The sequence below is a fragment of the Pongo abelii genome, chromosome 9, assembly GCF_028885655.2.
Source record: "Pongo abelii isolate AG06213 chromosome 9, NHGRI_mPonAbe1-v2.0_pri, whole genome shotgun sequence".
Taxonomy (NCBI): domain Eukaryota; kingdom Metazoa; phylum Chordata; class Mammalia; order Primates; family Hominidae; genus Pongo; species Pongo abelii.
Genome location: NC_071994.2, coordinates 122501657 through 122529059, shown reverse-complemented (window position 1 = coordinate 122529059; position 27403 = coordinate 122501657). Strand labels below are relative to the sequence as shown.

Sequence of the window (27403 nt, the reverse complement as noted above, 5' to 3'; positions counted from 1 at the left end):
GAGCGGACAGTCACCCTACTTTTCAGCAGCCAAACTGCCCTGATGACGCAGCACGAAGGGCCTGGCAGGCTGTTAGCAGGAGCTGTGTCCCCTTCCTATGCTTTCCTGCCACTTGGAACTGCCCTCGAGACAGCAGCTCAGGCTCACCGCCATGAGGAAGGGGGCCTTGGCATTTGGTCCTATGGCAACTCGAGTATTGCCTCCCAAGCCCCTGAATGAGCAAGAACTCAAGTCTGCTACAACAAAAGAAACTTTATTTAAAAATATTTTTTTACAGACATGGGTGCTTGAAAAAGCTCTTTAGTTAACTGTGTATGGAAATGAAAAAAATTAATAAATAACATTAGTATAACAGACTTCTAAACATTAATACACTGGCAAAATAAAATGGACTTAAAATGAAAATGAATCTTAAAGCTCTGCTATTCTCTGTAAGAATATTTACCTTCTGTTTTTCTTATTCTTTACAGGTGAGAATGATTAAATACTGCTAATATAAATTTTTTATATTAATGACACATTTTTAAAATAGTCCACGAAAATCTCATCTATGTGTTTGTTTTGTTTTCTTCTTAACACTGATATACAAATTGGGACTCTTCATTCTGGAGAAAGCATCAGGTTCTCTCCAGCACCCCCAGGCTAAGAATTTCAAAATCTTGAATAAGGAGGACTTTAAAATTTCTGTCTCCCAGTTCTTTATTAGTTAAAGGCAGGGGAAAACTGAGGAAAGGGTAAGAGATAAGTAAAATGTCATTATATAGAAAAACTTTTGCTAAAGCTCACTATAGTCACATTACTGAGGACAGGCTTCTGGTCCATGTTCCTTGCTGCCCTTCCCTGGGGAAACCAGGCCCTGCAGAGGGCACTAGCTGCTTAATGCTTTAAGTCTGAAGCCTTCAAATGAAAGGCCAGCCACATCTGATGGGGGCTGGGGGGTGGGCGCAGGAGGTCTAGACCAGTTCAGGATCCAGCAAAAAGAAAAGACAAAGCCACCAACCTCCCCTTCTCAGGAGAGTCCATCCTACACTCCTCCACACAACTGGGTAATTAATGTCATCAGAAGGCTAGGACACTTGGAATGGTCCAGAGTTTACCTGGGAATTGTGAAACATTCTGTCTTTTGCAGGAGACAAGGCATGCAACCTGATAACTAAGCTTGTGATTGGAACCAACCAAATGATCCCAGGGTACAATGCTTCTCTCCTCCACTGAAGTCTCACAGCAGGGGAAAGGGACTCCGGACACACTGCACCTGCATGTCACCTCTCCAGTCACAGAGAGCATTCTTTCCTGTCTCCTAGACACTAAGGACTAACGAAACTCAAGGTAGAGGAGCTCAGACTCTGGTATTTCCATATTAAGTCCTAAAATGCAGCCTGGGATACAGTGCTGCCTTAGAAAGGCACAAAACATTTGGCTTTTTTTTTTTTTCAGTGTGCTAAAAATTGTTTTGTTTTGAGTAAAGGAAAAAGATATGTAAGGTTAAAAATCCCAAGTCACCACAGCCAGAAAACAGATGTAGGAGGTGCCTCATAGCTGCCATGCCCCTACCACATGTTTCAGCAGGAAGTCAGGCTTTTCTTTCAAGGCCAAGACACTAGAACAGTGCTGAGCAGGGTAGGTCAGGAGGCGTTTACTCTCATGGGCATTGCGTTGCAGGCTCACTCACCCAGACAGCAGGAGAGACAGGCCATGGAAGACAACACGTGGTCTACAGACTCAGAAGTAGTTCTCTGCCTCTCCAGTTTTAAGATGGCCACAAGCATGGCTACCCTCACCCACAACAAGGTCAGAGGTAGGTAGAGAGGAGGGAGCTGACACACAGGCACCCAGGACACCCTGCTTCAGGGCTCAGCATGGAGGTGGCGCAAGGCCTGAGGAGTTGCACATAGCACGCATTGAGCAATACTCCTCTCTGGTCTCCTGTCTGATTTAGGGGCAGAAGGAGAATGTAGGAGAGGCAATGTTGGTGGGGAGGGGGCGGGGCGGGGCCTGACATTCATTTTTGGGACTGAATCAGGCAATCAGGACTCTGCTGATTTCTTCAGCTGCCAGATCAGGAGATCTGAGGTTGGCTTTTGGGCTTTGCTCTGTACAAACACAGGGAGTGGTCGGCTGCGTTTTTCTCAAGCTCTGTACCCAGGAAGCGGCGGCAAGAGCGCCACACAGCTTAGTCTGTCTGTCAACAGCCGGCCCTTCCACCCGTGCTCCCCACCTGACTCGCCATGGACATGCGGGGCTTGCTCTCCCCATCCCTATTTCCCCATCTCTTACTCTTTTGCCACTTTCCAGAACCAAGAAACACTGGTATTTCCCACTGGAACCAACCCAGATTTCCTGGGACACGGTGAAGGCACATGGCACTGCTGTCCCTCTGCTGCTTAACTCAGGAGCCTAGACTACAACATCAAAGGCAAAGTCTGATGACCCACCCTTCCTCCCTTGATGGACATCTTTGGATTATTAGGTAACTTCTGTGTGTATCAAATGACTCTAGTAGTTTAAAAAACTTTTAAGTAAGGCAGTATGAAATACCTTACAACTCAGGACAGGCTCTGAGATGAGAGAAATATAAGATCAAAAGATTCAGGCAAGCAAAAGCATAGTTTAAAAAAAACAGAAAAGGAAAGCTTTTATATAGGACTAAAATGAAAGCAATTGCCAGAGAAGACACAGGTATACTGTCTAAAGAGCTCTCAGTAAAAACTCTATCCTCAACTGGAATCTATATTTAATTTCTATCCTGGCAACTGCTCCAATATTATATATTCTTACTGGCTCTGGCAAAGTAGTTTCTAAGATGCCTAGGAAGGCTTGCCTGAGAACATTACTGCAGAGCGGCCCTCACACAGGAAGGAGCGAGAGGGTGAGGAGGAGAGTGGAGGAGACAGGCCACAAGCCCAAAGAATGAACATTTCCAAGCACTCAGACCTGAAGAGGACCCAGAAGTCCATGGATAGTGGCTACAGTGGAACCCGTTATTAGATTCTGCTCTCTAAATAAACACGGAAGAAGACAAAAGACCTGAGGCTGAATGGAGGCTAAGGAAGGCCACCCAGGAACAGGCTAGCTCTGGAACAGGACAGGCTGGCCCACAAGAGGGAGGTAAGAAATCTTGGATGCCAAGACTGACAAAGGGAAGAAAAACAGGAAATAAAGAAGACAATGACCAGAATTAAGTTAAACCTAAGAATTTCTATGATGTCCCAGACAAACTCCCGTGCCTTCCTTTCCACTAGCAAAAAGGCAGGAGTAGTGGCTTTACTCCTTGAGCAGAAGCCTTTTTAGGGTGTCTGGGGAGTCTCTGCTCACTTCTCTGAGAAGCTCCCTGTCTCCAGCTGAAGGAGTCTGCCACATCTCTGCTCTCCCTGGCAAGGCCAACTGCTCAGGGATAAATACTTGATCAATGTGCTGGGCTCAGTGTAGTTTTTCTCAAGAATACGAAGTATGGGCCGGGCGCGGTGGCTCACGCCTGTAATCTTAGCACTTTGGGAGGCCGAGGCGGGTGATCACGAGTGTCAGGAGTTCAAGACCAGCCTAGCCAAGATGGTGAAACCCTGTCTCTACTAAAAATATGAACATTAGCTGGGCATGGTGGCAGGCGCCTGTAATCCCAGCTACTCGGGAGGTTGAGGCAGAGAACTGCTTGAACCTGGGAGGCGGAGGTTGCAGTGAGTTGAGACTGCACCACTGCACTCCAGCCTGGGCGACACAGCAAGACTCCGTCTCAAAAAAATAAAAGAAATTAAGTATGGGAAATTGAGAATTTGTTCATGGTGATCCCCAGAGTTGGAAGGTGGTGTGGACTTGAGGACTGGAGTGCCTACTTGGGGGCCACATATACCATAAGCAGACTGTGAAGCAGGAGAAAGGACTAGGTGCAAAGCTCTGCAGTTCCAGCTCCACCCGAGAACCAAAGGCACTTCCCGTCCTGGGTTCTGCGAAATACCCTGCATCCTTACCATGACTCCCTCCTTTCTTCTGCTTGAACATTTCTGTTTCTTGTATCCAAAGGATCCCTAAGCAGTCAAAAATACAACCTTGACCGTCCTTTGCTATTCACCACCCTCTAGGCATTAAGCTGTTCTATGTATTTCCAACAAAACACTGCTCATGGAGACTGAGTTCAAAGGAGTGATAGTAATAGTTTATGCTGAGTTACAGTACTTTAGATTGAGCTTCTAAAGCTCTAAGGTCTGGTAGAATGATGTGTGGACACTAAGCTTTAGAATCCCTAAACTCCTTGCTCTGGGAGGGAGGTAAAGGCTGACAGTTAGGGGACTGATGGAGTTCAATCTGTATTAATGTCTGGCTCTTGGAAGACCCAACAACTGACTAAAGGATCTCTGGGTCCTGAGAACCGAAGACAGGGCCCACACCTCCAGCCCTTCTAAAACATAGAGTTAGCCGCAACGGTTGTTGAAAGACTGGAAAACCAATTCCAAATAGTACAGGACATGGTGACAGGTCCCAGAAGGGTGATATGAAAATCCTCCCAACAAGGGGGATTAGGGACAGAGCAGCTCAGTAAAAAGTTCAAGGAAGGCACTAGATTGGAAAGGGGACTGTGGGCAGATGCTTTGCTTCAACATTTAATGCCCTACTGTGCAACCATGAGCCAACTTACCTTTCAACTCACCAAACAGATTCTAATTATGTTGGAACAAATTCCAACATAAAAACAGTCGGTATCCATGACACTTACACCAAGGAATCTCCCAGGCATTATCAAAGCTATAGGAGACAACAGGGGATAATGGGAGAATCTTGGCCTGTTATTAACCAGGATAGCTCTGTAAGGAAAGGTAAGTCTACATGAAAGAGCTGTGAATAAAAATTGCACAATCTTACTGGGAAGAGCTATTTTAAGGTCAAATGCAGAGGCTATGACAGCCCAAGTACAATCCCCCAAACATTAGTAAACTACTATGTGGTGCCAAGGGAAGGACACATACCTGACATTTCTGGCACATGGTCATCACTCATAAACATTTGTTGGATGAACAAACAAACTGTTAGAGCCAGACCAATAGTCAGAAAACTATTTTTCAATGAACAGTGGTCATTCCAGAGTTAGAAAGGCCAACGGCAAGAAGAGGGACTTATAGTTTGAAAAGGTCTATAATCTTCTGACTTTCATGATGTGAGGTAGGAGAGTATTCTGCTTTATCACCACTGCCGAACACCTACAAAAAGAACTAGATCTTAAAGGGAATATATAGATGGTCCCTAGTTTTTACAAGGAAGTTTTATTATAAAAATTTGTGAGTTGACTGTTTGGGACCATAAACACATTTTACTTTTCTATAGAGAAAACATGTATTTTAAGAGTGATGAACAGTGACCCCCACCTCCCTTAACCAGAAATCTTTTAAATCTACAAAATAGTTAAATAATACTAACAGTACTATCCCACATCTTGGGCCCCAGTAATGAGGGTCTGTGTAAGAAAAGAAAGGGACGAGAAGAATGGTAGATTATGTAGAGTGGGGTTGGGGGGAGACGAGCAAGTCGAAGAGAGCGGCCACCCACAGGTAGAGAGCACTATACACAAAAATATTAACAGGTAAATGCTGAGACGAGAAGCTGCCTGGTCTATTACTTAACTAAAGGGAGGTATATGAAGAGCCCACAGGTTTTTCCATTTTAAGAACCCTCTACTTTAGTGGAAGGAACATGGGGGCAGCTGGAAAGGTCCAGTTGCTGCTCTGCAGCAACCCCGCAACAAGGCAGCTTGGAGAGCAACCCGTGAAGACACAGGGAAAGCATGAGACTGGCTGAATACAACAGCCCAATGAATATGAGAAAAAGGAGAACAAAGTGGTGTGGGTTTTTTTTACTTTATCAGCCACTAGGAAGGGACAAGGGGAAGGGCTTGCCAAAAATGGCAAAACTCGAAGTCTGTTCATAAAAGGCAGTTTTAATTAAATTCAGAGCAAAGCCAAAGAATTTTACATTGCCATACAAATGGAGGGTGAAGAATGGGTTACTGGTGCCTTAGTCAACAGAAAATATAAGAAATTAAGGTTTTGAGAATAACCTCAAAACAAAAGCCACATGAAAACTTTCCTTAATCTTGCCTGGCAATCTCAGGCACAGACCCAGGTGTGTCCTCAGAGCACCCAGTCAAAGGAAGGATCCTCATGAAATGATCCAAAACCTTGAATGCTGGCAGATACCTGTGACAAACTAACACCCAAGCCCATCGATGGCACACATGCACAACACAGGGAGCTGGAGCCTCAGTTTCACGCTGATTCAAAGAGCCACACAGGACTCAAAAAAGGAAAAGTCGAGACTGCCCTTAGCCTACATAGTAGGGAAATAATTTCCAGAGAAGATTTAGATGCATGGAAAAGGCAAAAGATATACAGCCAATGCTTTGTCTTCCAAAGAGAACTTTAGACTACAGGCAATATCTGCAGATAAAGAAAAATTACAATATGGATGGGCCTGGAAACTGCTGCCGTTTTTTTTTTTTTCTAGTTCTTTGTCTAGGCCTTCAATATTTAAACAAAATGCAAAACTGAACGTTACCTCAAAATGGAACAGTATACGTACTGGCTGTTAGAAGTTGATGGCAGTCTACTGTTTGATATTCACTGCCATCTTCCTCTGCTCCCACTCCACCTCAACTCGGGACCACCTCACCTAACGGTGGGCTTTGCCGCTGTATGCCATGTAGAGAAGACACGGGGTAACCACAGTAAATCAACACGAGATCCTGTACTGCCTACTCTGGGAATATAAATGGCTCTGAGGCCAGAGGATAAAACCAAAAGATCTAGGAGTAGCTGAATGCCAAGAAACGAGTTAGAACAAGTTTTAGTTCCAAAGATGATAAGACTGGAAAGTAAACTGATCCAAGGAGGGTCATTTCTGTGTAGATCTAAAGACAAAAGCATGATTTAGATTTTCAGGAAGACAGATTATCAAACAGCAGGCTTGCTTCTGACATGGAGAAAGGTTATACACTGCTAAGAAAGTCAGCAAAACACTCTGGACAGAATACTAACTGAACTCGAGGGATCATTTATCAGCATATAAAGGAACTAATGGTTCTCCAAACTGGACCCTCAATCTTCTTTATGAACTGGCAATTACACAAACTGCCAGCCCATGTTGTCTTTGACTACAGTAATTTATTCACTGAATGATGTCTAATTACCATGAAGAACACAGTAATTACAGAGAGTATTTAGGACCTCAGGTGAAGAAGAAAAGGGAAAGAAACGAGCAAAGATGTTACATTCCCGAAGCCACAGGCACAAGAAGAATACCACGTCGTCGGGAGGCAGCAATGCAGGGAAGTGCCATCAGCAAGAGGCTGGGCCACCATGGACATCACCCCACTCCTTAAAGGGCAAAGGAAAAAACCACTGCTGAAAACCCAACCTAATATTCCTCATGTTCAAATGAAGACACCCATATAAGCTGAAATTAATTCACTGGGAAGAAAAACTGAACAGATAAATCCTTACTGTCTATTTTGTGCATTCAAATAGCACGTGAATGAAGCTTCCTAAAAGCTTTCCGGTATTCTGGCCAGAAAGTCATCCTGGAAACAAATGTTCTTCCCTTCCCATTAAGTAGAAAGACTCATGACCTACATCAGAACACATACCTGGCACCAAGGCAACTGACTCCCACAGACTATTTTCTGGGGAGGGCATGGAATGTATTTAAAGGCCTCTATCTCAAATCGGTCATTATGTAATTAGGATAATCAAAACATCTTAATAGATTCAATGTTCCTATAGAAACAGTGCTTTGGAGTGACCAGTGTTAGCTGCTAGTATCAAACATGCCTATAATAGTGTAGCAACAGTACTTTTCCTCTCACTTATCTACCAAACAAACCAATACCATCACACACAATAAAGAACATCCCATAAGCTGCCTGGCCTCAGTAAGGCTGGCCATAGCAAGCCCATGGCCCATGACAGAACACCAAGAAGGATGAGGAAGGAGTTGATGGGGAAAGAACAGACGGAGGGTGTTCTAAAAATAGAAGACTTTAGCTATGCACATGGTAATATAAGCCAAAGGGGAGTGTTGAAGTTGTAATACACACTAGGCTTGGGTATAATACCACAGTAGATGGAAGTCTTTAAAAAAGATTCCTTCCTAAACCTTTTGTGCTAATTCCCTGCCTGGAATTAACACACACAGCAGGTTAATCTTATAATCATAAGGACACACACAACCACAGGCAGGCAGACACACACACGGCCACATCCTTAACCCAGGAAGTCTCAAGTCCTCAATTAGGATTTCCAGCAAAATACTTGTTTTACAGCTTTCTGGACTGTTCCCCAGGTAGGTTATCATGTAATAAAATCCACACTCTCTCTATGTGGGAACTGAAGGACACCTTCAAATGCACTCTCAAGACCCATAAAATAATAAAACATACTAGCTGCTCCATTTTCATTTCACCACTTTGAAATCTTGGAACCACTGATGTGATATCCCACAGAGAGGGCAAGACTTCACTGTGAAGTCACCAAAGGAACTCCTGCCCTTCTAGGTGCCACTTGAGTAATAACTCCCAACTCACTGGTCCTCTAAACCTGCAGCAGGGAGGTGGTGTGCTAGGTAGCTACATGGGCAGGAGAAGAAATGGAAACAAATTCCCGGAGGATGTTTTTGGCCATCTCGATGTTGTTCTGGGCAATGACCAAAGCTTTCTGGATGTCCTGGTAGGAGTACCCCTGACTCATGAGGTTCTCGATCTCACTGGAGAGCTGAGGCGAGGCGGTGGCAGCAGAGGCGGCAGGACCACTACCTTGCTGACAGCTGCCAGCTTTCCGTTCAGAGTTGATTCTCCGAGGGAATGGTTTAGGAGGCCTCTCGGGAACTTGGGAACCTTCAGTGACATCTAGAAGAAATAGCAAAGAAAATATTTGCAAATCTGGGGAAATCCTCATTTAATGACAGCAATAAAAATGTGCTAATATCAAGATATTATTGACTTCCTGTAAATTGGGTACATGTGCTCTTCAGTCACGAGGCTGGGTTTTACAGGTTGAAGGGTTTTAAGATATAGCCTCCTCCTTATCACAATAAAAACAACCTTCTAAATATACCATGCACCTGTACTATGAAAAATAACCACTGCAATCATAAACATCTGCATCATGCTTTACACTAAGCAACATGTCTGTGTACATGTAATTGTCTGTTTTAATTCTGAGGGAACCAGAGAAGATACTAAACTTCGCCTTCTACAAGTAAGGAAAAAGACAGATATAAGTTGCAATAAAGAAGCATTAGCCAAGGCTAAGTGGGGATCACTGCTCGTCTGGGCAACCAAAGGCTGTTATTCTTTTTCACCAGCTGTCTGTCCTGAAGGCTGTCTTCAATTTCCAAAGTGACAGCAACTCTGGCTGCTGCCCTACCAGGCAGCCACAGGTGCAAGAAGAGCAGCTTCCAGTAGTCAAGGCCCAACATGGGCTGGCTCCAGGCCCATTCAGTGTGTGTTCCAGAGCTAGCACGCCTCCTTTCCAATGGAACAGAGCCCAGGAAAAAGGAATGTGTGCTCTGAGCCATCAAGCCTAATTACCAGTGTCATAAGGCATACTCTGAAAAACTATAAATCCTACCTACCCCCCTAACATAAGAAGAGTCAGAGTTTAAGGAACGACCTCTTTTCTAAGTCTGCAAAAATCCTAAAGAGTCTGACTACAGTCTAACTTCCTAACTTGGGACTTTCCTCCCATTTAGACATAATGTTTAGCCTACATACGGACTTACTGTCACCAGAGGTCATCTCCCTTTCAATATAAACATACAGGCCATACTGCCATTCAGGACAAACCCAAAGTAGCCTGGAGACTCACTTGTTGTGGGATCACCATCCAGAGACAACCAGCCAAAGGAGGAGCTGGCATTAGAGATATCTGAGAGAGTTCGGCGGGCCAGCACGGCCGGCACAGGTGGCTTTGGGACATCATACCCATCATCCTCATTTTCTGACTCCTCGGGACCAGTGTTGGCATGGGCTGCAGCCAAATTCCCTTCACCTGGAGAAAAATGAGTGATGTTATCTTCTTCTGACACACTTCATCTTCTAATACATTTCAATACGGGGCAGCCACTCATTTTTGCATGTTTGCAATCATTTATCTCATTCAACAAACAGTTACTGATTGTCTACTGTGGGCCAAACACCACATAAACAGAGATAAAAATAGAAAATAAAATCCGCACCAACACTGCAGCTTTCATTTTTGAACATGCCAAAGGTTATTCTTGACAAGGTTAAGAGCCACTGATGCCAATGACTCCAGTGTCATCTCAGATCATTCAATAAACATTTCTACCCACATTCCACCTTGGAAGATCAGCAAAGCGTCCTGTGAGGGCAGGCTTCTTGAACTTTCAATCTGGTAGGCTAGTTAACATGGGAATTGAGTGTTCACCACCCCCACATAAAAGAATTTCATCAATGCAATGAGAAAAAAAAAGGAGCTTACAGGTCCAGGGTATAGAACACAAATGTCTCTAGGCCCTGGAAGGACAAAAGCACAAAAGGAACCAGCAGTGTGAGTAGTGTGCCCATGTCAAAGATATTTTGCCAAAGATTGCTGAAAATAATTTTCAGCTTTGTCCGGGCGCAGTGGCTCATGCCTGTAATCTCAGCACTTTAGGAGGTGTGGATCATCTGAGGTCAGGAGTTCAAGGCCAGCCTGGCCAACATAGTGAAACCCTGTCTCTACTAAAAATACAAAAATTAGCCGGGCATGGTGGCATGTACCTGTAGTCCCAGCTACAGAAGAATTTTCAGCTTAGATCAAGCTATCTCAATTGCCAAATATTACATGTTCATTCCTATGACATATCAATGATTTTTAAAGTAGCGGAATGGCAACTTACCAAAGGTGCTGCTCTCGGTGACAGATGGCGCCTGGGACTGAATATTATACATTGCTTCATACGTACAGCTATCAATCTGCTGGTCGCAATCACATGCTCTGAACCAGAAGGAAAGTGCCATAATGATCTTTGGAAATAGAACTGTTATCTATAAACTTATGAAGTTTCATCTTCTCGTTTTGCCAATATCACTAATAAATGTTGTTAAGGTTGACTCTTGTGGCAAGTTATAGGTGTGTGTGTTTTTGAGGTTCTCATGTTGCTGAGAAAACATAAGTGCAATTACCTACAGCTACAAAAGGCTTAAACCATTAACGGCTAGATTTATCTTTCTGCTTTAATCTGACTGGATAACAGTATGTGCAGGTAGCAAGCCAAGCAGGTGAAGGGTGTCAATTACCCACATAAAGGTATAGGGCCCAAAAAGGGTTGTTGTGAACCTACCGTGAACTCTGGGATGTATCCAAAGGCCGTAGAGGCCTGGAGGAGGGAGTCATGTACTCTGTGTCCTCTTCACCCTCACATTGCTCCCCAGGTGGCAGTTTTGGCACAGGAAGAGGTCTGGGAGATGAAGAATAAAAAATAGAAAAAGAAGTAACAAACCGGTAAACTTTGAAGTATAAAATAAATGGCTTAAAAACAGACAAAACTCAAACTGAACAGAGCAAAATACATGCCACCTAGGGAACTATTATTTCTGCTGACCAAGACAAGTAATTAGCAAAAGCACACTAACTAAAAATGTCACTTTCAACTGACCAAAGGTGCAGCTTTTATGCTTCAGAGGTGATATACTGGGCTAATCACCTGAGATACTGGTTAGTCCTAATCCCCTACAGAAGTTTCGTTATAGAGTCCCAGGCCCTAGAGTTAGAGAAACAGCAAGATTTTTTCTGACAATATGTTAGAACTGTAAACTAAATTCCAATTCTAAACTCTACCTATGGTTTCAAGGAATACATAGCTTGTCAAAAGCTTTCTCAAACTCCTTGTTTTATATAAGAAAAATTTAAAATAGAGAGAGATAAAGCGACCGCCGTTAGCATAAATTCTAAGGCTAGATCCCAGATCTACCGACTCCCACATCAAGGATTCGGCTGTTATATCCGCATGTAACTTTCACCCAGAAACTTTGGAAACAAGACTTCTGCCACCCCATGAAATGAAACGAAAAAACTCCCAAGAAATACAAAAACACCCCACCAAATTGTAGGGGGAAAAAAAAGACACACAAAAACCTACTTCTTGGAGTGTGAATTTGTGTTTCTCCTCCCTTCCTATTATTTTTGCATATCCTAAAGACGCTACAAGGAGCATCTCTTTCATTTATTTGTCTGTTGATGCTTAGTTCTCCTAATTATAAAAGCAACACATTTATAATACACATGTAAGTGCTATAGACACTTAACACAGAACATAGAAGTCCCCTTTAATCTCACTTGAGGTTTTTTTTTTATATCTACATATTACTTTTATTAGGTTGGTGCAAAAGTAATTGTGGTTTTTTGCCATTAATGGGAAATATCCACTTAAGATTTGTGCAACGCATGCTGAAGTTCTGAGGCAGAAGTGTATTGGTATCTACAATTTACTTTGAAAACACCAAAAGACAGACATATAGTTTGATAAAACAAGTATAATAAAATGCTAAAAGTAGAATCCAGGTGATCAGTATATGGGTGTTCACTGTAAAATTCTTTCACCTTTACTATCTTTGTAATTTTTCACAATAAAATGAGATGGCGGGAGGACAATCCATATTAAGAAAGAAACACCTAGATTTTTCGCTGGAGCACAGTGGCATGATGACAACCCACTGCAGCCTTGATGTCCTGGGCTCAAGTGATCCTCTCAACTCAGCCTCCTCAGTAGGTGGGACTACAGACACGTGCCACACCACCAGGCTAATTAAACAAAAAATTTTTTTTTGTAGAGACAGAGTCTCACTATGTTGCCCAGGCTGGTCTTAAACTCTTGGGTTCAAGTGACCCTCCCGCCCCAGCCTCCCAAAATGCTAGGATTACAGGCCTGAGTCACCCCACCCAGCCCTAGTTTGTTCTTAATGTGGTATTTGGCCACACGGTGTCAGTGAAGTCGGAAATGAATGGGTACTTTGTTACACAGCTGTAGAAATAAGGAATTGATACGTTTCTGTTGTGTAATTCAACAAAAGTATTTACCAAACATGCATACTCTTGGTCTCAGAAATTCCATTTCTGAGAATTTCTCCTAAGGAAACCATCAAGAACATTCATTGCAGCATTATTTATAATGCTGGAAAATTAGGCAATAACTTAAATACCAAATAATAATGTACTGAATAAATATTGAACCACACAACTGTGTCCCCAAGTGCCTTAGAGGTTCCAAGCCGGAGCCACAGAAGCCTACTGCTGCTTCTACTACAATAGATCTGTTCTTATCTATTTTACAAACTGTGATTCCACTTTAGTTACACTGATGTATAATCATGTGAAATAATTTGAAAATCATTGCAATAGAATATGTAATAACATGCAAAGATGTTCAAGATATTTCTAGTGAAAACCAGCAATGACAATATGATTTCATACAAGGAAGAATGGCAATGAACATGTATCAAATTGCTAACTATTGTCTGATTCTAGATAGTAAGATTATAGATAACATTTATTTCTTCAATGTTGCTTACCTATATTTCCTTTTTCTTTTTTTTTTTTCTCTTTGAGACAGAGTCTCACTCTGTCACCAGGCTGGAGTGCAGTGGCGTGATCTGGGCTCACTGCAACCTCTGCCTTCCAGGTTCAAGCGATTCTCCTGCCTCAGCCTACCGAGCAGCTGGGACCACAAGCACATGCCACCACACCCAGCTAATTTTTGTATTTTTAGTGGAGACGGGGTTTCACCATATTGGCCAGGATGGTCTTGATCTCGACCTCATGATCTGCCAGCCCTGGCCTCCTAAAGTGCTGGGATTACAGGCGTGAGCCACCGCACCCAGCCTGCTTACCTATATTTTCTAAATTTTAGTTAACATGTATTATTTTTGTAAAAAGGGCCATTAAAAAGGCAATTTTTTTTTTTTTTTTTTTTTGGAGATGGAGTCTCACTCTGTCGTCCAGGCTGGAGTGCAATGGCGTGATCTCGGCTCACTGCAACCTCCACTTCCCAGATTCAAGCGTTTCTCCTGCCCCAGCTTCCCAAGTAGCTGGGAGTACAGGTGCCCGCCACCACACCCAGCTAATTTTTGTGTTTTTAGTAGACACAGGGTTTCACCATGTTGGCCAGGCTGGTCTCGATCTCCGAACCTCAAGTGATCCACTCACCTTGGCCTCCCAAAGTGCTGGGATTACAGGCGTGAGCCACCGTGCCTAACTTTAAAAATTTTTAATTATAACTCTCTGTTAATAAAGTCCATAAAATATATAATTGAACCTCCTTCTCACAAAGCATGTTGGCAATATATGCTTTAAAAGAAAGAAGACACTGGAGAGCAACCAGGCAGCCACGACTTAACAGGCTAAGATTCAAGAAAGAATACATTAGAGTAAGCCCTATATTAGGGGTTTTGAACTAGGGGTTTAAAGTAGTCTCAATGGGCTGGTGAGAATGCTACGATTTAAATGTGTCCCCCAATTTCACGTGTTGGAAACTTAGTTACCACCTTCATATGCTGATGCCTTGTTACAAGGCAGCAGGAAGGCCCTCACCATGCCAGCACCATGCTTTTCAACATTCCAGCTTCCAAAAGCATGGGCTAAATAAACTTCTTTTCTTTATAGATTACTTAATCTCAGGTATTCTGTTATAACAACAGAAAAGAGACTAAGAAGAGACAGGAATTTTGAGGTATAATGACAGCCAAGGTATAAGGGACCAAAAAGTACAGACGAGGGAACAGCAGAGAAGTATACCTGAAATGCCGGCAATTTTCCCTAGAGCTATTGCAAATCCCTAAACTGTTTACGCATGGGGCTAGATTTTGAGAAAACAAGCAGAAAGCAGCAATTGAAAAAAGCTAGATATTCTGGCTGTCTTGCCAAGCTGGACAGAGTTGAAGTTACATATGGCCATTAAAATAATAATTCATGTGTTCAATAAAAAAAGAAGATGGGATGGGCACGATGGCTCACATCTGTAATCCCAGCCCTTTGGGAGGCAAAGGTGGGTGGATCACTTGAGGTCAGGAGTTCAAGACCAGCCTGGCCAACATGGTGAAACCCTGTCTCTACTAAATATACAAAAATTAGCCAGACGTGGTGGTGGCACATGCTTGTAATCCTAGCTACTCAGGAGGCTGAGGCAGGAGAATCGCTCGAACCTGGGAGACAGAGGTTGCAGAGAGCCGAGACTGCACCACTGCACTCCAACCTGGGCGACAGAGTGAGACTCCGTCCCAAAAAAGAAAAAAAAAAAAAAAAAGGATGGAATCGATACATTTTTTAAAATCACATGGAAACACTAGAACTTAAAAATACAACACAGACAGTCCCCAACTTACGATTTTTCAACTTTACAATGGTGCAAAAGTAATAAACATTAAATACACTTCTCTACTTACAATGGAGTAACATCTGGATAAACCCAGTCGAAAATACTGTAAGTCAAAATGCACTTTCAACTTACAATGGGTTTACTGGGACATAACCCCATCTTAAATTGAGGAGCATCTGTATCGAAAAATAAAACTGGGCAACACAGCAAAACCCTATATCTACACAAAATAACAAAAATTAGCTAGGTGTGGCGGCACACACCTATAGTCCCAGTTACTAGGGAGGCTGAATAAATCTAAAAAATCAAAGAAAATAGGCCGGGCGCGGTGGCTCACGCCTGTAATCCCAGCACTTTGGGAGGCCGAGGCAGGCGGATCATGAGGTCAGGAGATCGAGACCATCCTGGCTAACATGGTGAAACCGCATCTCTACTAAAAAAATACAAAAAATTAGCCGGACGTGGTGGCAGGCGCCTGTAGTCCCAGCTACTCGGGAGGCTGAGGCAGGAGAATGGCATGAACCCGGAAGGCAGAGCTTGCAGTGAGCTGAGATCACACCACTGCACTCCAGCCTGGGTGACAGAGGCGAGACTCCACCTCAAAAAAAAAAAAAAAAAAAGTATGCCAAGAAAAAAATAATGGGAAAAAAAAAAGACATCAGCATAAGAGCTCTCGGAGACATAGTGAAAAGGTCTAACATTCCGGAAAAGGTAGTCCCAAAAGAGGAGGACAAAGAGGGACTGCAATATTCAGTCTGTTTTCAGGAAAAGTGGCTGACAATGTCCTAAAACTGATTAAAAATATCACAAACTAAATAAACTTTACCAAACTTACGAAGGTTTGGTTCTAGTTAGTGTTTGAAAAAGAAAAGGAGGCCAGGGTGCAGTGGCTCATACCTGTAATCCTAGCACTTTGGGAGGCTGAGGCGGGTGGATCACTTGACATTAGCAGTTCGAGACCAGCCTGGCAAAAATGGTGAAACCCCATCTCTACTAAAAATACAAAAATTAGCCAGGCATGGTGGCACATGCCTAAAATCCCAGCTACTTGGCTGAGGTGGGAGAATTGCTTGAACCTGGGAGGCAAAGGTTGCAATGAGCTGAGATCGCAGCATTGCATTCCAGCCTGGGTGACAGAGTGAGACTCCATCTCAAAAAAAAAAAGAAAAAAAAACTTATGAAAACTTACGAAGGATTACAAGATAAATACAAACAAAACCACAAAGGAAGATATAATAAAACTGCTGGGACCCAGAGAGGGGGAAAACTTTTTGTAGGCAGCTAGGAAAATAAACATTATCATTTTTAAAAAATATATATTTTTATTTTTTGAGACAGGGTCTCACTGTGTTGCCCACGGTGGAGTGCAGTGGCACAATCATGGCGCACTACAGCCTCGACCTTCTGGGCTTAGGCAATCCACCCACTTCAGCCTCCTGAGCAGCTAGGACCACACACACTGAGCAGCTGGGCACCACCATGCCCAGCTACATTTTTGTATCTTTTTCATAGAGATAGGGTTTCGCCATGTTGCTCAAGCTGATCTCAAACCCCGGAGTTTAGGCAATCCGCTTGCCTCAGCCTCCCAAAATGCTGAGATTACAGGCATAAGCCACTGCATCTGGCCTACTTATCTGGCCTATTTATTTATTTTTCAATTTTATTTTATGTTCTTTTTTTGAGACAGGGTCTTGCTCTGTAACCCAGGCTGGAGTGAAGTAGTGCCATCACAGCTCACAGCAGCCTCAACGTCCTGGGCTCCAGCAAAACTTAGCCTCCCCAGTAGCTGGGACTATAGGCATGTGCCACCATGTCTGGCTGATTTTTTATTTTTTGTAAGATGGGAGTCTTACTATGTTGCCCAGACTGGTCTCAAACTCCCAGACTCAAGTGATCCTCCTGCCTTGGCTTCCCAAAGTGCTGAGATTACAGGCATGAGCCACCACTCACAGCCAAGAAACACTACCTTTAAAGGAGTAACATTAAGGCTGACAGCTAATTTCTCAACAGAAACAATGGAAGCCAAAAGAGAGTGGAATAATATTTTTACACTGCTGAAAGAAAACAACTTCAGTTCAGATGCTACACTGGGCCAGGCACAGTGGCTCACACCTATAAATCCCAGCACTTTGGGAGGCTGAGGCGGGCAGATCACTTGAGGTCAGGAGTTCAAGACCAGCCTGGCCAACATGGTGAAACCCTGTCACTACTAAAAAATAAAAAAATAAAAAATTAGTTGGGCATGGTGGTGTGTGCCTGTAATCCCAGTTACTTGGGAGGCTGAGTCAGGAGATTCGCTTGAACCCAGGAGGTGGAGGTTGCAGTGAGCCAAGATTGTGCCACTGGACTCCAGCCTGGGTGACAGAGCAAGACTCCGTCTCAAAACAAAACATACAAAACAAAACAAAACAAAAACAGACGCTGTATTCAGTGAAAGTATCTCTTTTTTTTTGAGATGGACTCTCGCTCTGTCGCCCAGGCTGGAGTGCAGTGGCAAGATCTCGGCTCACTGCAAGCTCTGCCTCCTGGGTTCATGCCATTCTCCTGCCTCAGCCTCCCGAGTAGCTGGGACTACAGGCGCCCACCACCATGCCTGGCTAATTTTTTTGTATTTTTAGTAGAGATGGGGTTTCACCGCATTAGCCAGGATGGTCTCAATCTCCTGACGTGATCCGCCCGCCTTGGCCTCCCAAAGTGCTGGGATTACAGGCGTGAGCCACTGCACCCGGCCAACTATCTTTTTAAAAAATTAAAAGTGGGCTGGGCACAGTGGCTTTCGCCTATAATCCCTGCACTCTGGGAGGCCAAGGCAGGCAAACCACTTGAGCCCAGAAGTTCGAGACCAGCCTGGGCAACATGGCAAAACCCCATCTCCACAAAAAATGCAAAAATTAGCTGAGTGTGGTAGTGCGCATCTGGGGTCCCATCTACTTGGGAGGCCGAGGCAGGAGGATCACTTGAGCCTGGGAAGTTTAGGCTGCAGTGAGCCGAGACTGCGCCACTGCACTCCAGCCTGGGCAACAAACAGAGATGCTGATTTAAAATACTCTCTAGGCTGGGTGTGATGGCTCACATCTGTATTTCCCAGCATTTCAGGAAGCTGAGACAGGAGGATCTCTTGACACCAGTAGCTCAAGACCAGCCTGGTCAACACGGCTAGACCTTGTCTCTATTAAAAATTAAAAATTAAAAACTTAGCCAGGCATGGTGGCGAATGCCTGGAATCCCAGTTACTCAGGAGACTGAGGCGGGAGGATCTCTTGAGCCCAGTACGTTGAGGCTGCAGTGAGCTATGATTGAGCCTTTGCACTCCAACCTGGGCAACAGATCAAGACCCTATCTCTAAATAAATAAATAAAAGAAACTGTAGTAAGTCAAGAGTGCATGACAGAATCTCTTGATAACTATTAAAGAATAGGAGTTGTGCTCACTTCAGCAGCTCATACACTACAACCGGAACGATACAGAGATGATTACCACGGCGTCTACGCAAGGATGACACAAATCCATCAGGCGTTCCATATTACAAAAAAAAACAGAAGGAGTGAAATGGTATAATACAGAGGTTATGCAAATACTAGAAGACAGGTGATGTAGCCACTTTCATATATGGCAAAGCAGACTTAAGGCAGGCAAGAAATAGAACTACAGAGTAAAAGAGGTATTTGATTATAATAAAAACTTATTTAGTATCAAAAATTCTAAATTTCTATGTACCCCAATTACATAGGCTAAATACACAGATAACACAAATAAATATAACTAAAAGGAAAAGAAAAAAACCACAGTCATAGGTGGAGAATTTAACATTCTCCTCTCAGTTATCCAATAGCAGAGAAATTTTAAAAAAGATTCTAGGGAGATACAAGATTTAACACAATTAACAAACTTGACCTCATTAACTTATATAGAATGCTACAACACAAAAACTGCAAAATACACATTCTTAGGAACTGAGGGTGATACAAATTACCAAATTTTACCATAAATTAGTTGACAGTATGGTTTCTGACCACATTGGAATAAAGCCAGCAGTAACAGAAGGATAACTAGAAAATTTTCACATGTATGAAAATCAGGCAACATATGAATAACTCATAAATTAAAGAAGAAATCACAAATAGAAAAAGTATGTATTTTGAACTTAATGAAAATATGACATATCAAAATGGGTGGAATACCGTAAAACATCTGTTTGTGTGCCCCCTAAAATCATCTGTTGAAGCCCTTATTCTCAGTGTGCGCATAGATTTTCATCAATAAACACAGTCAGGCTTCTGTATCCTTGGGTTCTCTGATTGCAACCAAGTTTGGCTCAAAAATACAGTATTCATTAGAGCCCACATACAGGGAGGACCAACTTTTCATATATGTGGTTCCACAGGGCCAAGTGTGGGACCCAACCATGTGCGTTCTGGTATATCCTGGGGTCTTGGAACTAATCCCCTGCATGCATATATACTGAGGGGTGGCTGTATTTGGAGATGGGGCCTCTAAGGATGTAATTAAGGTTGGATGAAGTCATAAGGATAGGAGGACCCAGATCCAGCAGCATTGGTGTCCTTATAGGAAGAGACCCCAGAGAGCTTGTGCGTGCGCTCGCGCTCTCTCTCTCTCTCTCTCTATCTGTGCAAACACTGAGGATGGCCATGTAAGGACATAGTGAGATGCAGGAAGAGAGCCCTCATCGGAAAGCCACCATGCAGGCACCCTGATCTCAGACTTCCAGCCTCCAGAACTGAGGGAAAATAAATTTCTGCTATTTAAACCACCCAATATGTGGTATTTTGTCATGGCAGCCTGGGCAGATCAACAGAGCATCCATTTCATGAAGCTAGAAAAACAGCAAATTAAACGTAAAGAAAGCTGGAAGAATAAAGAGCACAGAGCAATGAAACAGATGGCAGATATCCAAAATTACTTCCTTGAAAATATTAATAAAATTGACAGGCCCCAGCAACACAGATCTAGGTACATGTATGCAGAAAAAGGAAAAGAAGGAAATACTCTAAAACATAAAATATAATCATTTTTACATGGTGCAAACAGAGATTTTTATTTTCTTTTTTACACTTTTCTCGGTTTTCTCAATTTTCTGCAAGTAAGCTTTTTACAAGTAACAACTGCACTGTACAAAATATAGCTTTAGCAGACTTACCTGGCAGCCAGAGAATAAATGGCATTGGCAGATGAGGAAGGTTTGATTTTGGGGTGGTCACACTCTGGACCTACTAATGGGCTGCTATTCACACTCTGGAAAGTAAAGAAAAGTGTTGAAAAACAACTTTCTTACCACAGCTGAGCCTCTGCTCTTATTGAACCTTTTCAAAATAACAGTAACAGATACAAATCTAACCCTCAATGCCATGCCCAGGGGTTATCACATCTGACCAAACGCTTAGGGGCCTTAAGGCTCCGAAGAACCTTCAGATGTAAAGATTAGGGAGGTGGAGATCTAGAAAGAGCCAGGGAAATGAACTTTTTGGTTTTATTCTAAAAAGATTTGAGTAAATTGGCTATCTACACAAATACCATTAGTATCTTAAATAATCTATATCCAAACGCAAAACGGTCATTCTATACTGATGCTGCCAGAAAGTCAAACCTAATCCACACTCACTAATTAGGCTATCCACCCCACAGCTACCACTTGAGTGTTACCCTTTCTCTGCAACCAAGAGACGCCATTCACTTAGTGCCACAACATTTCTCAACTTCACTCTTCCCATTCTACCTCCTTAGATTTCTGACTGCCTACTTGCTGATGCTTCCATCAACTGCTCATTTCAAATTCAACAGTCAGCCAGGTAAAAGCTTCGTTTCTATGCGCATGCGGTACACATGTGGTACTTCTTATCTTTTTTTCCACCCACTGACTGCTTTTCAAGCCTTAACAAGTCTTTATTTCATGCTCTCGAAAGGCTTCAACCTAATCTGGCTGCCCACTCTGCTCATAAACAATGATTCTCTCTCTTGCTCATTTAGTACTGGCTATATTAAACCCCTTTGTTATTCTTCAAACAGTCTCTCCCAAACTCACTTGCTTTTTCCTTCATCCTGGAATAATCTCCCCTGGATCAGCATGGCACATCCTCCCTACTGCTACAGGTTTCTGCTCAGAATTGTACTCTATAACTCCACATACCTCCCACTCCTATGCCAGCTTTCTCTATACCCTTCTTTGGGCTATTTTTCTCCATAGCACTTGTGACTGTGAACATACTATGTTATTCAATTAACATGTTCATATTCCATCTTCCTCCCATTAGAATATAAACTTTGTGAGGGCAAGACTTTTTGTTGAGTGCATAAATGAACAAAACATCAAATATTCCTCCCCCACCTCCCAGTTCTGGACCCTTTCTTGCATATTTAGACAAAGGACCAATAACCTACCTCCTTCAAATGCTCTTCATTTCCTACCACATAAATTAAAATTCTTTTGGGAGAGGGTATTCAACTCTCTCTAATCTAGTGTGATGTTCCTTTCCAGTTCTTTCTCCTACTGACAAAATTTCTGCTCTACTTAAAATAACCTAATCATCATTCCACAATACATCTTCAGCATTTCTGTCAGTGTGGCTGTTATCAATCTGAAAACCGTATCCACTTTCCAAAGAAATACTTCAGATTCAGATGCCACTCCTTCTATAAGGTCCTCATGATTGCCGTATCTGGGAATAACCTCTTATTTCTCTAAAACTTAAGTGTTTTCTAGTTAGATTACAAATGGAATTTATAAAAGGACATTTACTGCAATATTTACAAACTGCCTCATCTAGTCTATGAATATACACTTTTTTTTTTTTTTTTTGAAACAAAGTTTCACTCTTGTTGCCAAGGCTGGAGTGCAATCGCCTGATCTCAGCTCACTGCAACCTCTGCCTCCCGATTCAAGTGATTCTCCTGCCTCAGCTTCCTGAGTAGTTGGAATTACAGACACCCGCCACCAGGCCCAGTTACTTTTTTGTATTTTTAGTAGAGATGGGGTTTCATCATGTTACCCAGGGTGGTCTCAAACTCCTGACCTCAGGTGATCCACCTGCTTCGGCCTCCTAAAGTGCTGCGATTGCAGGTGTGAGCCACCACGCCCAGCCATACTTCTTGAGGGTAGGAATTATGTTATAGCATCTCTGAATTCCATATAAAACCCATCACAAAATTTCAACCCATAAACTTCTATCCACACATATTTCTTTTTCTTTCTTCTTTTTTTTCAAGACAGGGTCTTACTCTATTGCCTAGGCTGGAGTGCAGTAGTGCAATCATGGCTCACTGAAAGCTTGGCCTCCTGGGCCTAAGCAATATTCCCACCTCAGCCTCCCGAGTAGCTGGAATTACAGGCATGTGCCACCACGCCCAGCTAATTTTTGTAATTTTTGTAGAGACAGGGTTTCACCATGTTGCCCAGGCTGGTCTCGAAATCCTCAGCTCAAGCGATCCACCCACCTTGGCCTCCCAAAGTGCTGGGATTACAGACATGAGCCACTGTGCCTGGCCCACACATATTTCTTAACAGGTTAGATAGTTTCAAAATTAAGACTCACCATGGAGGTATCCAGACTGAATGTGCTTCCGAGCCTAGGCACATCTGGTCTGGGCTCCATTTGTGAGGGCAATGAAAATGGAAGTGAGTGCCGGTTGGTTAATTCTCTTCCTGTCCAGGCATCACTGGAACTTGGGGCAGATACTGGTACTTTGGGGATTGGCCGGGGCAGCCATGAATCTCCAAGGCGGCTAGAGGGGACAGGGGGCAGTTTGTCTCTGGATGGACAATCGCCTGGTGTACAAGGCAAGGGGCGTCTTTGAGGTCGGGATTCTGCTCCAACGGAATATGGCCGGTCTGGAGGTGGTGGTGGTGGAAGATCTCGAAGTGTGGGAGGTACTGGCAATGGTTTGTCTTTATGAAGGGAGCCAGAAGCAGCCTGTGGAAGCAGGGTGAAAGCAAATCAATAAAAACCCACTAGTACACAGCAAAGAATCCAAAAACTGCAGTAATGGAAAATGCTTTACCTTAGAAGCAGTTCCAAGAGCAGAAGCACTTGAGGGAACACATACTCGCTGCGGCAGAAGGTCAAGTCGTGGTGGCACTGGGGGAAGGGAAGCTTGTGGGGCCATGGAGAATGGAGAAGGCGGCCGTTCCACCTAGGGTACATAAAAAATTTAACAGGTTACTTTCGTTTGGGGAAATGGCACCTTTCAACTCTCCTAAAGCTGTGGATGGCAAATACCATGGGAACACTTGCAACTACAAATGGGCCAGACTTAGGTTTGAGGTCGCACACACCCTCTTAAAAAACTTCCAGAGACTCCAGCACTTCCTGAATAATTTTTGTGTCACCATAAGAGGGCACTCTCAATCACAGAAACACCATACCCATTGCAAGCTACAGGTAATCTATTTAGAAAGGACAGGGCTACAAAAAGTTTCCTAGCTTACAATTTTAAAAATTACTACAGTTTTCTACCCCCTCATCTTTGGAAAAAGAAAAAAATCTTTTCAAGATTAAAAATAGGAATCCATATAAAAAGAAAGGGGCAGGCCATGCATAGTAGCCCACACCTGTAATACTAACATTTTGGGAGGCAGGAGTTCGAGACCAGTATGGGCAACATAATGAGAACCCGTCTCTACAAAAAATAAAATAAAAAATTAGCTGGGCCATAGTGGCACACAGCTATTTGGGAGGCTAAAGCAGGAAAACTGCTTGAGCCTAGGAGTTTGAGACTGCAGTGAACCATAATCTTGCCACTGTACTCCAGCCTGGGCAACAGAGCAAGAGCCTGTCTCGACAAAAATTAAAAAAAGGATGGCGGTGGAGGGGGTACTGATATTAACCTCTCAACAAAGTACCTGGGAAAACAATGTTTAAGGGACATAATAAAGAAAGAGATCAATGACGGTGAATTCTCTGTGGGTTATTAAGATAAGAAAGAAGATGAGAGTCGGTACAGTGGTTCACACCTATAATCCTGCATTTTGGGAGGCAGGAGGATTGCTTGAGGCCAGGAGTTCAAGACCAGCCTGGTCAACACAGTGAGATCCCTCCTTAAAAAACTTTTTTTAACTAAAAATTTTTTTAAGGTGAATTTGTAAAGAAAAATGATCAAGAATATCACTAAAAAGCATCTTGAACCCTTCCAAAGAAATAAATTATTTCAATTCAAGAATTAAGGCTGGGCGTGGTGGCTCACGCCTGTAATCTCAGCACTTTGGGAGGCCGAGGAGGGCGGATCAGGAGGTCAGGAGATCAAAACCATCTTGGCTAACATGGTGAAACCCTGTCTCTACTAAAAATACAAAAAATTAGCCAGGCATGGTGGCGGGTGCCTGTAGTCCCAGCTATTTGGGAGGCTGAGGCAGGAGAATGGCATGAACCCGGGAGGCGGAGCTTGCAGTGAGCGGAGACAGCGCCACTGCACTCCAGCCTGGGCGAAAGAGCGAGACTCTGTCTCAAAAAAAAAAAAAAAAAAAGAATTAAAAGGGATTAATATTTTCCGCCAATTTGAGCTCTAAAAAATGAGGTACCAAATTAGAAGACAGAACACATATATAACCTTTTCCATTTCCCTGCCTATAGCAGGCTTAGGAATAGCTGATAAGCTTGTCAAAGTAAGCTGTCAAGAGATATACAGTAATTCATTAAAAAAAAAAAATGCTACTCTACATTTAAATTCCCCAACAGCAAAGCAACACTGACAGAGAAACAGCCATATTTAGTCCTGTTATTAGTGTTGGGTGGTGGATGACAGAAAAGCTCTCATCTTTAGCTCTTTGCTTTATCCACATGCTTAAGATAACGGGCTCCCAATTAGCTGACAATGTAGCATGAGCAGCTAAATAGCTCAATGACAAAAGTCAAAGTTACTAGTCAAGCCTCCTCTCACTTCATCATAATTATTTTGTCAGTAGCTATATCCTGCTGATTTTTCCCTAAAAGATTCTCATACCTGTATATTCCATTTCATTCTACTTACCAACCCCAGACCTTATTTATCTATGGGAGACAGAGTATTGCTCTGTAGCCCAGGCTGGACTGCAGTGGCACAAACATGGTGCACTGCAGCCTTGACCTCCTGGGCTCAAGCCATCCTCCTGCCTCAGCCTCTCAAGTAGCTGGGACAAGCTGTGCGCCACCACATGTGGTTTTTTTTGGGGGGGGGGGGGGGGCACGGGTAGACGGGGTCTTGTCATGTTGCCCAGGGTGGACTCAAACCTCTGGGCTAAAGTGATCCTCCTTGCTTTGGCCTCCCAAAGTGCTGGCATTACAGGCGTGAGCCACCGCGGCTGGCCGTGATTTATTAAAACAATCTAGTGAATTTCCCAACTTGTAGTTTATCTCACCACATCCTTCTGCTTACCACTATCAGCTTAGCCATTCTCAAACACTCACCAACTCAAAAACCACCAGTAACTCCCAATTTGCCCTGTTACAAAATCTCACCCTCCTGCCCAGCTTTCAAAGGTCTTTCTAATCTGGTCTCTGCAACCAAAGAAAGGTATTTCCCACAACTCCCTAACAAGCATCAACGCTGCTCTATTCAGGCTCATCTCCTCAGTGTTTCCTGCACATTCTAATGATTATTTCGACTTCTGTATCATTCTTTAAATCCTTTCCCCATTCTGGAAGGCCCTCTCTGCCGATCATCAATCTTTCTCTCATTCCTTAAGCACAGAGGGTTGAACTAATCATATTTTTAAATTCATGTCTCAACATCATAATGGATCCTTGCAATAGTCTTTTTTTTTTTTGAGATGGAGTCTCACTCTTGTTGCCCAGGCTGGAGTGCAATAGCGCGATATCGACTCACTGCAACCTCTGCCTCCCAGGTTCAAGCCATTTTCCGGCCTCAGCCTCCCAAGTAACTGGGATTATAGGCATGCGCCACCATGCCCAGCTAATTTTCGTATTTTTAGTAGAGACAGGGTTTCACCACACTGGCCAGGCTGGTATGGAACTTCTGATCTCAGGTGATCTGCCCGCTTCGGCCTTCCAAAGTGCTGGGATTACAGGCGTGAGCCACCGCACCCGGCCTCAATATTCTTTTATCATAGCATGTAAGGCTCCAGAAAAGGTGGAACCTTTATAAATTTATAAATGGAAAATAAGTGATCAGAGAAATAAACATTTCCAAGACTTCAAGACTTAAAGGACATAAATATCCAACTAGAAAGGGTTTATTACATATCTAGCTCAATAAAGAAAAGGAAACCCACAACAAACAAACCAAAAATACCCTTACATTTTTCATCAAATCAAGGATAAGGAAAATATCTGAAAAGCTTCTGGTAGGCCAGGTGCAGTGGCTCACACCTGTAATCCCAGCACTTTCGGAGGCCGAGGCAGGCGGATCACAAGGTCGGGAGATCAAGACCATCCTGGCTAACATGGTGAAACCCTATTTCTACTAAAAATACAAAAAAAATTAGCCAGGCCTGGTGGCAGGCACCTGTAGTCCCAGCTACTCAGGAGGCTGAGGCAGGAGAATGGCGTGAACCCGGGAGGCAGAGGTTGCAGTGAGCCAAGATTGCGCCACTGCATTCCAGCCTGGGTGACAGAGCAAGACTCCGTCTCAAAAAATAAAAAAAAAGGCTTTTGGTGACAGAGGGAAAGGAAGCACTGAAAAGCAAAAATACATTAGAAGCCAGAAGTCAGTGAAGCCTTAACAATTTAGAGCAGAATATTTATTAACCTAGAATTCTGTAACTAGTCAATTCACGTTTGAGGGTTGAATAAAGGCATTTTAAGATACCAAAGATCTCAAGAAGTTTCTCTCTCACCCTTTCACAGAAAGCTACTTTAAGGACATAAACAAAGAAGTAAAGCAAAAAAGAGGAAAACACGGGAACCAAGGTACTCCAACAAAGGAGAGGCAATGAAGTCCCATGAGGATGGCGAGGGGACACCTCAGGGTGACAAGTAGTGTGGCATAGAGAATAACTGGAGCAGACTGGAGCGGAACACAGATGACTCCTGTTTCCTACACAGCAGTACATGGTATCACATACTACTATACTAACAGATTTTATTTCATAGAAACTATATTG

The 27403-nt window shown here is 43.2% G+C and overlaps 1 protein-coding gene and 1 non-coding gene across 3 annotated transcripts in view; one reads left to right on the top strand and one right to left on the bottom strand.

Annotated features, from left to right (window-relative positions):
* Positions 1 to 234: 234 nt before the first annotated feature.
* The window catches only part of CBL (Cbl proto-oncogene), a 101755-nt gene continuing 74586 nt past the window's right edge, over positions 235 to 27403 (bottom strand). For both annotated transcript variants that reach the window (XM_002822604.3, XM_054525243.2), the window contains 7 exons: positions 23368 to 23499; positions 22902 to 23279; positions 20513 to 20607; positions 11326 to 11442; positions 10882 to 10979; positions 9846 to 10028; positions 235 to 8884 (listed from right to left, as the gene is read on the bottom strand). In XM_002822604.3, the coding sequence (XP_002822650.2) occupies positions 8598 to 8884; positions 9846 to 10028; positions 10882 to 10979; positions 11326 to 11442; positions 20513 to 20607; positions 22902 to 23279; positions 23368 to 23499 (1290 nt within the window). In that variant the 3' untranslated portion in view covers positions 235 to 8597. The remainder of the gene's footprint in view (positions 8885 to 9845; positions 10029 to 10881; positions 10980 to 11325; positions 11443 to 20512; positions 20608 to 22901; positions 23280 to 23367; positions 23500 to 27403) is intronic.
* Positions 18778 to 18882, top strand: LOC112135592 (U6 spliceosomal RNA). Its single transcript, XR_002916854.1, has one exon. It is a non-coding gene; the product is annotated as a U6 spliceosomal RNA (small nuclear RNA).